This window comes from Rhinoderma darwinii, chromosome 6 (assembly GCF_050947455.1).
Source record: "Rhinoderma darwinii isolate aRhiDar2 chromosome 6, aRhiDar2.hap1, whole genome shotgun sequence".
NCBI lineage: Eukaryota > Metazoa > Chordata > Amphibia > Anura > Rhinodermatidae > Rhinoderma > Rhinoderma darwinii.
In genome coordinates, this window is record NC_134692.1 from 44824944 (window position 1) to 44837049 (window position 12106).

General features: G+C 49.3%; 1 protein-coding gene across 1 annotated transcript in view; it reads right to left on the reverse strand.

The window, feature by feature from the left end:
- Nucleotides 1–12106, reverse strand: part of LOC142656291 (uncharacterized) — a 61101-nt gene that overhangs the window by 14309 nt on the left and 34686 nt on the right. Inside the window, exon 5 of the mRNA XM_075831187.1 lies at nt 3403–3540. Coding sequence (XP_075687302.1) covers nt 3403–3540 — 138 coding nt within the window. The remainder of the gene's footprint in view (nt 1–3402; nt 3541–12106) is intronic.

A 12106-nucleotide genomic window follows, 5' to 3' on the forward strand; every position in this document is an offset into this window, starting at 1 on the left:
GTACACAAAGCTAAGGGAAATGGAGCAGTTGCCCACGGCAACACCGTGAGCAACAAGAGAGGTGAACGAGCCGAGTCAAACCAGGAGTGTACGAGGTACCAAACGCAGAGCAGGAGAGTAGTCAGAAAGCAAGGGTCAGTATGGAGCAGGATCAAATAGTCAGGAGCTGTAGCTGGGCCAGAAAACCACACGAGAAGAATCACAAGCAAGGAGGAACAGGAAAGGCAGGTATAAATAGACCAAGGGCGGGAGCTAGCTCCGTCTGGCCAGGCTGCGATAGGCTCTCCCACTCCTAAGCCTGCCAGCCTGAGTGGTGGAAGCTGGAGTCAGTCTCAGAAACATAGACTCAGGTGCCGACTGATTACCTATGGGCGTTAACCCCGAAGCTGTGCCTGGCAGATCCTTTACAGTACCCCCCCTTTTATGAGGGGCCACCGGACCCTTTCTAAGCGGACCTGGTTTATTGGGGAAACGAAGGTGGAACTTCCTGACCAATACCCCAGCGTGAACATCCCGGGCGGGTACCCAAGTCCTCTCCTTAGGCCCGTATCCTCTCCAATGGACCAGGTACTGGAGGGAGCCTTGGACCATCTTGCTGTCCACAATCTTAGCCACCTCGAATTCCACCCCCTCAGGGGTGAGAACGGGAACAGGAGGTCTCCTCGAGGGAGCCAAGGACGGGGAGCGGCGTTTAAGGAGGGAGGCATGAAACACGTCGTGTATTCGAAAAGATGGGGGCAACTCCAGTCGGAAGGAGACAGGATTGAGGACTTCAATGACCTTATACGGCCCAATAAACCGGGGAGCAAATTTCTTGGACGGGACCTTAAGGCGCAAGTTCCTAGACGATAACCACACCAGATCCCATAAACAAGGGGTTAGCAGAACGTCTTCTATCAGCCTGAGTTTTTTGTACGCTCTGGGACGCCTCTAGGTTCTTCTGAACCTGGGCCCAGACTGTGCACAGTTCCCGATGAACGACCTCTACCTCGGGATTTTTGGAACTACCAGGTGAAACGGAGGAGAACCGTGGATTAAAACCAAAATTACAGAAAAAGGGGGAGACCCCTGACGAGTTACTGACCCGGTTATTAAGGGAAAATTCGGTGAGGGGAATGAATGAGACCCAATCATATTGACAGTCAGAGATAAAACACCTTAAATATTGTTCTAGAGATTGATTAGTCCTCTCAGTTTGGCCATTAGTTTCAGGATGGAAGGCAGAGGAGAAGGACAGATCAATCTCCAACTTTTTACAGAAGGCTCTCCGAAACAATGAAACAAATTGTACCCCTCTGTCCGAAACAATATTGACAGGGACCCCATGGAGACGCAGGATGTGTTTGACAAACAAGGTAGCTAACGTCTTGGCATTGGGTAGTTTCTTGAGGGGCACAAAGTGGCACATCTTACTGAAGCGGTCTACTACAACCCACACCACCGACTTGCCTTGAGATGGAGGCAAATCGGTGATAAAATCCATGGAGATATGGGTCCAAGGTCTCTGGGGAATGGGCAAAGAATGTAGTAAGCCCGCTGGTCGGGACCTGGGAGTCTTGGACCTAGCACAAACCTCACAAGCGGCGACGTAGGCCTTAACATCTTTAGGCAACCCAGGCCACCAATAGTTTCTGGCAATGAGGTGTTTGGTACCCAGGACGCCTGGATGACTAGATAGTGCGGAATCATGATTTTCCCTAAGTACCCTTAGCCGGAATTGCAGGGGAACAAACAGCTTGTCCTCAGGAAGGTTCCCGGGAGCTGAACCTTGATCAGCCGCAATTTCTGAGACTAAATCAGAATCAATAGAAGAAATGATTATACCAGGAGGCAAAATACAAGCAGGATCTTCCTCCGAAGGGGGGCTGGCCATGAAGCTACGCGACAGTGCATCGGCCTTAATATTTTTAGACCCAGCCCTATAGGTAACCAAAAAGTAGAATCTGGTAAAAAATAGCGCCCATCGAGCTTGTCTCGGGTTAAGCCTCCGGGCAGATTCTAGGAAAACCAAATTCTTGTGGTCGGTAAGGACCGTTACCTGGTGCCTAGCCCCCTCCAGGAAGTGGCGCCACTCTTCAAATGCCCATTTAATGGCTAAGAGTTCGCGGTTGCCAATATCATAGTTACTCTCAGTGGGCGAAAACTTCCTGGAGAAGTAGGCACAGGGACGGAGATGGGTGAGGGACCTGGTACCCTGGGACAAGACAGCCCCCACTCCCACCTCGGATGCGTGAACTTCCACGAGAAATGGCTCCATTTGGTTGGGCTGAACCATCACCGGGGCCGAGATAAAGAACTTCTTAAGGACCTCGAAAGCCTGGACAGCCTCAGGAGGCCAGTGGAGGAGATCAGCACCTTTGCGAGTGAGGTCCGTAAGAGGCTTAGCGATGACTGAGAAGTTAGCAATAAATCTCCTGTAATAATTAGCGAACCCCAAGAAACACTGTAACGCCTTCAGGGAGGCAGGTTGGACCCATTCCGCCACAGCCTGGACTTTGGCGGGGTCCATGGAAGAATCACAAGCAAGGAGGAACAGGAAAGGCAGGTATAAATAGACCGATGGCGGGAGCTAGCTCCGTCTGGCCAGGCTGCGATAGGCTCTCCCACTCCTAAGCCTGCTAGCCTGAGTGGTGGAAGCTGGAGTCAGTCTCAGAGACATAGACTCAGGTGCCGACTGATTACCTATGGGCGTTAACCCCGGAGCTGTGCCTGGCAGATCCTTTACACGTGCACTCCCTATTAAGTTGGGATACTGTTGTTCCGTCTCAATTGCTGGTCGTACTGCTGGATATTCAATTTTCAGGTTATACTCTATAATTTCTCTTATAAAAGCCAGCCTCTGGTGTTAGGCATTGTGTTTCCATACATAAAATGTTTTGAAAATGTTTGGCGTGTTACTTTTTGGAGTGTGTATTATTGTTTTAATTTATATTATATTGTTTACGTTTATTTTATTGTACTAGGGGCTTGTCATTAAAATACCTGATGAGGACTGTTGTAGAAAAACACAAGATCTCAAGAATAAACATTCTCTGCCAACAGTATGTCCTAAAGGTATTCAGTGTATAAATTCAGCGTAGCAAACAATTTGATTTAATTTGATTTTTGTGTCTTTAGAGTCTATATTATATATTTCAGATTTCCAGTCCCTGAGAATTAATATATTATATAACACCTTTTCTATAAATTTTGGCATAACTAAGTTGGTTTACAATAACAATCTCATTTTCCTATGTCGACTCACCTAAAGGGAAACCAATATGAACATGGGAAAATCAAATAAATATTATAAGTAACCAATAGAATGCCATAGGCAAGCAAATAAATATTAAATCCATGAAATGCAATAAGCAAAATGATGTTATAAAAGTGTATATTGTAAAATGCTAAAACTTGCTGTACCTTTTTTCAGTATTTATAAGAAATTGTCCCGCTTTTTCCGAATTTTTCTCTTTGAATGTCTCAAAACAACAAATCGATTGGATAAATGCAATAATTTCATGTATGGACATCTGCATTGTGAATGGTATATCCTTCACCCTGCAAAAGAAGAGTATGTGCTTGCAAAATATTTTGTACACAAAATGGGATTTTTTAATCAACATGTATCCACAATGGAAAAGGACAAGGTGTTTTTGCTTTAACAAGTGGTGCTTCCTTTTAGCAACAAAGTTCTAAATGAGATGAGGCAAAGGAGAACAGGGTTGGCTCTTTGGAAACTACTTTCATAGATACACAATTGTGGAGAATTAAAGTCTAATTCCGTTAGAAAAACTCCTCTTTAGGCCCTGTTCACACAGAGTTTTTTTACCGCGTTTTGTGTCGCGGAAACCATAGATTTCAATGGGAGGTGGAAGCGTTTTTTTACCACGAGCAGAGAAAATGCTCGCGATAACAAGAAGCAACATGCCCTATCTTGAGGTGTTTTCCGCCTCAAAAACCCCATTGAAATCAATGGGAGATGTTTTTTACGCGTTTTTGTGGCGCATTTTCTTGCCGCGATTTTTTACGCGTTTTTCAGCAAAAAACTTTTGCGGTAATTCTATCTTTCTGCTGAAGAGATAGCTAAAAAACAAGCCTTAAAAAATGCGAAAAAAATCGAGGACAAAAACGCGTCACAAAACGCGTCCAAAAACACGTGTGGTGAAAAACCACTTAAAAAAACCGGAGCTGATTTTTCCAGGCAGAATTTTCTGCCTGCAAAAAACTGTGTGAACATACTCCAATCTTACAAAACTCCTCACTCTATGCACGTCACCCACTTTTTTTCTAAGGATATGTTCACATGGAGATTTTTGCAGGCAGAAAATTCTACGTGGAAGAATCAGCTCCGGTTTTTTTAAGTGGTTTCGCACTACACGCGTTTTAGCCACGATTTTTGACACGTTTTTTGGTCGCTTTTTTTTGCTATCTCTTCAACTGAAAAGTGTAACCGCGAGTGGTTTTTGCCAAAAAATGCGCCAAAAATTATTTCAATGGGGTTTTTGAGGCGGAAAATGCCTCAAGATAGGGCATGTCGCTTCTTTTTACCACTTTATTGAATGACCCTGTGTCCCTGTCAGCAGTGCAATTTCTAGGTTATAGCATATCTATTGATTTTTATAACCATAGCATGTTGATTCACTGATACCTCTGTTTATTAGTTACATAGTTTAGGTTTATCAAGTCCAACATATAATCCTACCTTGTTAATCAAGAGGAAGGCAAAAACCCCTATGCTCCACGTAAGGAGGAAAAATTCCTTCCCGACTCCAATTATGGCAATCAGAACTAATCCCTGATCCATCGTCCCATCTTCAAAAATCTAGTTCCCATAACTTCTAAAATTATATATTTCAAGAAAGACTTCAGGTCCCTCTTGAACTTATTCATTAAACCAACAATCACAACATTTTGTGGCAGCGAGTTCCATAGTCACACAGTAAAGAACCCCCTTCTATGATTAAAGGTAAAAACCTTTTCTGTAGCCATATAGGATGCCCCCTTGTTATGGTTACATGCCTAGTTGTAAAAAGATCTTTAGGAAGATCTCTGTACTGTCCATTGATTAATTTGTACATAGTGGTTAGATTACCCCTAAACCGTCTATTTTCAAAACTGAATAACCCCAAGTGTGATAACCAGTTTTGTACTGCAATCCACCCGTTCTGTTAATGAACTGTACAAAGTGTAATAAATTGTCACAGAGTATCTACTTTCTCAATAGTAAGTTTGAATGAATTTAGTACCTACTGTCTACAGATTTAAAACAAGTTCATCAAATTAACAATATGATTTTAGAAGATTTTTAACATAAGAAAATGTAGCGCCCATGGCCGCGGGCCGTCGGGTTCACTCACCTCCCGACGCCCGCAGCCATGGATCTGTGAGCGCTTCCGCTCCGTCCGGCCGGGTCCCGTAGGGTGCGCGCACACGCTCGTGCCCGCTCTTAAAGGGCCAGCGCGCGCACATGGAATCAATGATCATTAACCCACGTGATTCCCTGCTCTATAAGAATGCCCCAGCCCTTCTGATCCTTGCCTGAGCGTTGTTAGTCTTTCCCTGTCTGTCTCGCAAATGGTCCCTTAGTGTCTCCCGTTCCAGCTGTTACCCGTGTCCTGTTACCGTTCCTGTATTCCGCATTGTTCCTGTGCCTACCCGTGTTCAAGTGTCATCTGCCACGTCAAGTGCCATCCGCCACGTCAAGTGTCATCCGCCACGTCAAGTGCCATCCGCCACGTCAAGTGCCATCTGCCACGTCAAGTGTCATCTGCCACGTCAAGTGCCATCTGCCACGTCAAGTGTCATCTGCCACGACAAGTGCCATCTGCCACGTCAAGTACCATCGGCTCATCGGATACTGCCCGCCACGTCTGGCGCCACTTTCCGCACCTGTCTCCATCCGTGCTGAGGCCACAGTCACCGCCCGGACTATTACAGGTACCTAAACATTACTGTCTGCTATCTACTTTCACATAGACTGTGAGCCGGTCAGCTGCCTCCCCGCTACGGCGGAGCGGACTAGTGGGTCCACAAACCCAGTGCCCGTGACAGTACGCTCAGGCCATGGAACCCGCTGGCCAGCCCAAGACCCCAGTACAGAAAATTCAGACGGAGATGCATGACCTACGCACTCGTCAGGATCAACTCCTTGAGGCGGTGAATTCTATTCTGGTCCGCCTGGATCTACTCGCTGTTCCACCCCCGGATCTTCCTCCAGAAGCTGTTGCCGTGCCACTGCCTGTTGCTCCCCCTGTTTGTTCCGGATCTTCAGTTCCTCTGCCTCTTCCTCCTCGCTATGACGGTGATCCCAGAGCATGCCGAGGATTTCTTAATCAATGCACGGTGCATTTTAGGCTACGGCCTCATCTCTTCCCCTCCGAGGAGGCTAAAGTAGCGTTCATTATCTCCCTCCTTGCTGGCAAGGCCCTCGCATGGGCAAACCCAATCTTGGAGCAACAAGGTGCTGTATCCGCGGACCTAGCCTTGTTCCTGCAGTCCTTTCGTGCCGTGTTCGAGGAGCCGGGTCGAACATCCTCTGCCGCAGCCACTCTGTTGACCCTCAAGCAAGAAGGCTCCACAGTAGGGGAGTATGCGATCTCCTTCCGTACCCTAGCAGCCGAGCTGGCATGGAACAATGAGGCACTGGTGGCGACCTTCTGGCAGGGACTGTCCTCTCACATCAAGGACGAACTGGCAGCCCGAGACCTTCCTTCTACCTTGGATGCCCTCATCCTGTTAGCCACCCGGGTTGATATGAGAATCCGGGAGCGCTCTCAAGAGGTTCGTCAGGAGAGCCGGGTCCACAGACCAGCACCCCCTGCCCAGAGACCACAATTGTTCACTCCTAGTGCGCTACCTGAGGAACCCATTCAGGTAGACAGAGTCCGGTTATCTGAACAGGAGAAGCAGCGCAGACACTCCTCTGGACTTTGCATGTATTGCGGCCTCAAGGGTAATTTTGTGCGTCAATGCCCACAGAAACCGGGAAACTCCAGTACCTAGGGTTGGTTGGAGAGGCAACTCTAGGTGGAACGTCTCCAAACGTTAAAACCTCTTCCAAATTATCGATACCTGTGGCCATCGTCACCGGACAGGCATCACATCCTTCCTCCGCCTATCTTGACTCTGGAGCGGCTGCTAATTTTATCCACCAAGATCTAGTGGATCGGTTTCAACTACCCACAGTCCGTCTGGAGAGACCCCTGGCAGTTGCCTCTGCGAATGGTCTACCGCTGCCTGATCCAATCATGCTCATCACTGAGCCGGTGACATTACGGGTCGGAGCTCTTCACTCAGAACAGATCTCCTTCCTGGTACTACCCAAGGCTATCAATCCTATCCTGCTGGGTCTGCCATGGCTCCGTCTACACGCCCCGACACTCGACTGGAGTTCTGGAGAAGTTCTTCAATGGGGTTCCAGGTGCCATAGCCATTGCCTGTCACAAGTCCGTCCTGTTGTGCCTCCTCTGCCTCAGTCACTCTCCGACCTACCTTCTCAGTATGCCAGTTTTGCGGATGTATTCTGCAAACGAGAGGCTGAGACGTTGCCTCCTCATCGGAGTTATGACTGTCCCATTGAACTGGTGCCCAATGCTTCTCTTCCCCGTGGACGAGTATATCCTCTCTCCTTGCCAGAGACATTATCAATGTCAGCCTCTATCAAGGAGAACTTGGAGAGGGGTTTTATTCGAAAATCTTCCTCCCCGGCCGGGGCAGGATTCTTCTTCGTTAAAAAGAAAGATGGATCTCTCCGACCCTGCATTGACTACCGTGGTCTCAATCAGATCACGGTCAAGAACAAATACCCGTTGCCACTCATTTCCGAGCTGTTTGATCGCATACGAGGAGCCAAATTTTTTTCCAAGCTAGACCTGCGAGGGGCCTATAATCTAATCCGGATTCGCCGGGGTGACGAATGGAAGACGGCATTTAACACCCGCGATGGGCACTACGAATACCGAGTGATGCCCTTCGGACTGTGTAACGCTCCCGCAGTATTTCAGGAGTTCGTTAATGACATCTTCCGAGATCTCCTCTATACGTGTGTTGTAGTTTATCTCGATGATATTCTAATCTTCTCCCCAGATCTGATGACCCATCGGAGGCACGTTCGTCAAGTTCTTCTGCGACTAAGAGAGAATCACTTGTATGCCAAGTTAGAGAAATGCACATTTGAAAAGAGGTCTCTGCCCTTCCTGGGCTATGTCATCTCGGATCAAGGCCTTAAGATGGACCCTGAGAAGCTAAAGTCTGTCCTGGAATGGCCACGTCCTCAAGGCCTAAGGGCCATACAGCGGTTCCTGGGTTTCGCCAATTTCTACCGGCAGTTTATTCCGAACTTTTCTTCTCTGACGGCCCCCATCTCTACCCTTACCAAGAAGGGTGTGAACGCCAAGGTGTGGACTCCGGAGGCAGAGTCTGCATTCATTAGCCTCAAGAAAGCCTTCACTTCAGCTTCGATCCTCCATCACCCTGACATATCTCGACAGTTCTCACTGGAGGTGGACGCTTCCTCTGTTGGTGCAGGCGCACTTCTGTTCCAGAGGAGCTCCAAAGGAAAGGCAGTAGTGTGTGGCTACTACTCAAGACTGTTTTCCTCTGCTGAGCGCAATTATTCCATTGGAGATCGGGAGCTACTGGCTATCAAATTGGCCCTGGAGGAGTGGAGACATCTTCTGGAGGGCGCTGCTCACCCCATCCTGATCTTCACCGACCACAAGAATCTCACTTACCTTCAGTCCGCTCAAAGACTGAACCCTCGTCAAGCCAGGTGGTCACTGTTCTTCACCCGTTTCCAATTTCTGCTCCACTACCGTCCCGCGGACAAGAACGTGAGGGCCGATGCCCTGTCCAGATCATTCGAAACGGAAGACACGGTGGAGTCCCTTCAGACGATCATAGACCCATCCTGCGTTGTCACCGCCAATCCTCTGCAGCTTAGAGATATTCCTCCAGGGAGAACTTTTGTTCGTTTGGCTGACAGAAAAAGAATTCTCCGCTGGTGACACAGTTCTAAACTGGCTGGGCACGCTGGTGTCCGTAACACCCAAGACCTGGTCGCTCGTCACTTCTGGTGGCCCACGCTACCTAAAGATGTTCTGGACTTTGTCTCTGCTTGCACGGTGTGTGCCTCTAACAAGGTGGCTCACAGCAAGCCTGCCGGCCTGCTTCAACCCCTGCCTGTACCCAGTGCCCCCTGGCAGCACATCGCTATGGACTTCGTCACGGACCTTCCTCTCTCAGCAGGATGCAACACTATCTGGGTGGTGGTGGACCGGTTCTCTAAGATGGCACATTTTATCCCGCTAACTGGCCTACCCTCTGGTCCTCGACTAGCAAGTTTCTTCATTCAGCACATCTTCCGCTTGCATGGCTTGCCTCTTCACATTGTGTCCGACCGGGGGGTTCAGTTTACTTCCAAGTTCTGGAGAGCCCTCTGTAAACTCCTGGATGTGAGTTTGGACTTTTCCTCTGCCTATCACCCCCAGTCCAATGGGCAAGTTGAGAGGATCAACCAGATCATGGAAAATTACCTCCGCCACTTCATTTCTTCACAGCACGATAACTGGGTACAGCTTCTTCCATGGGCGGAGTTTTCATATAACAACCACACAAGTGAGTCCACCACCTCCACTCCGTTTCACATCGTGTACAGTCAACATCCCAGAGTTCCTCTTCCAGTGTCGACTTCATCTCAGGTACCCGCTGCTGACTCTGCATATGGGGACTTCCTGCAAATCTGGCAACAGACCCGGTCCTCTATTTTGCAGGCGGTCGAACGCATGAAGCGTAAGGCAGATACCAAAAGAAGAGAGCCGCCTCAGTATCTTCCTGGGACTAAAGTCTGGCTGTCCTCTCGAAACATTCGCTTGAGGGTGCCTTCATACAAGTTTGCTCCCAGGTTCCTTGGTCCCTTCGAGATCCTGCAACAAATTAACCCTGTTTCCTATAAGTTGCGGCTGCCCCCTACCCTCAGAATCCCTAACTCCTTCCATGTGTCCCTCCTGAAACCAGTGGTCCTGAACCGCTACAGCAAGACCTCTAGTTCCACAGTTGCTTCCAGCGGCCCTTCGCTTCTGCTCCGTTCGGCCGGGTCCCGTAGGGTGCATGTGCATCGCTCGTGCCCGCTCTTAAAGGGCCAGCGCGCGCACATGGAATCAATGATCATTAACCCACGTGATTCCCTGCTCTATAAGAATGCCCCAGCCCTTCTGATCCTTGCCTGAGCGTTGTTAGTCTTTCCCTGTCTGTCTCGCAAATGGTCCCTTAGTGTCTCCCGTTCCAGCTGTTACCCGTGTCCTGTTACCGTTCCTGTATTCCGCATTGTTCCTGTGCCTACCAGTGTTCATGTAAAGGATCTGCCAGGCACAGCTTCGGGGTTAACTCCCAGAACTAATCAGTCAGCACCTGAGAATACATCCCTGAGACTGACTCCTGCTTCCACCATTCAGGCTGGCAGGCTTAGGAGTGGGAGAGCCTATCGTAACCTGGCCAGACTCAGCTAGCTCCCGCCCTCGGTCTATTTAAGCCTGCACTTCCTGTCCCTCGGTGCTTGTTATTGCTTGTGTTTCCCTCCTTGTGGTTTCCTGGCCCAGCTACAGCTCCTGCTATTTTTGATCCTGCTCCATACAGACCCTGGCTTACCGACTACTCTTCTGCTTTTCGTTTTGTACCTCGCACACTCCTGGCTTGACTCGGCTCGTTCACCACTCTGGTTGCTCACGGTGTTGCCGTGGGCAACGGCCCCTTTTCCTTGCTTGTGTTCCTTTGTATGTTTGTCGTGTTTGTCGTGCACTTACTGAGCGCAGGGACCGCCGCCCAGTTGTACCCCGTCGCCTAGGGCGGGTCGTTGCAAGTAGGCAGGGTCAGAGTGGCGGGTAGATTAGGGCTCACTTGTCCGTCTCCCTACCCCCTGCCATTACATAATAACAAGCCCATACCTAGTCTACCCCTGGTCCCTGACACCACTATGGATCCCCGTGAGACCCTGGCTCAGCAAATGCAGGGTCTCTCCCTACAGGTCCAGGCCCTGGCTCAGAGGGTCAACCAGCCTGATGCTACCCTGGTAGTTCCCCTCACCGCACCTCTTGAACCCCACCTCAAGTTGCCCGACCGGTTCTCAGGGGACGGGAGGGCTTTTCTCTCCTTTCGGGAGAGTTGTAGGCTTTACTTTCGTTTAAAGCCTCATTCCTCAGGTTCTGAGAGCCAGCGGGTGGGTATAATTATGTCCCGGCTCCAGGAAGGGCCCCAAGAGTGGGCCTTCTCCTTGGCTCTTGACGCCCCTGAACTTTCCTCCGTTGATTGTTTCTTTTCTGCTCTCGGACTTATTTATGACGAGACTGACAGGACTGCCTTTGCCGAGAGTCAGCTGGTGACCTTAAGTCAGGGTAAGAGACCTGTTGAGGAGTATTGCTCTGACTTTCGGAAGTGGTGCGTAGCTTCTCGGTGGAATGACCCTGCCTTAAGGTGCCAGTTTAGGTTGGGTCTGTCGAATGCCCTGAAAGTCCTGCTAGTTAGCTATCCCTCTTCTGACTCCCTAGACCAGGTTATGGCTTTAGCGATACGACTTGACCGACGTCTCAGGGAACGACAACGTGAACGTTTATGTGTTTTCTTCTCCGACTCCCCCATGATGCCTCCCGAAGCTCCGTTGCTTCGTTCCTCCCCGAAAGATTCAGAGATACCTATGCAACTCGGGGCCTCCGTGTCCCCCCAACAACGTAGAGAATTCCGCAGGAAGAATGGTCTCTGCTTCTACTGTGGGGACGACAAGCATCAAGTGAACAACTGTCCTAAGCGAAAGATTGCAGCCAGAGAACTTCCGCGTCTAAGTGATCATCGGGGAGGTCACTTGGGCGCACAGGTATTTCCCGTAAATATGAAACGTACTAAGATCTTGCTTCCCTTTCAGGTCTCTTTTGGTGGTAGGTCTGCTACCGGCAGTGCCTTCGTGGATTCAGGGTCCTCTACTAATATCATGTCTGTGGAATTTGCTATGTCCCTTGCTATGCCTCTGATTGATTTGCCTAAACCTGTCCCGGTAGTGGGTATCGACTCCACTCCTCTTGCTAATGGTTATTTTACACAGCATACCCCTGTTTTTGAACTCCTTGTTGGCTCCATG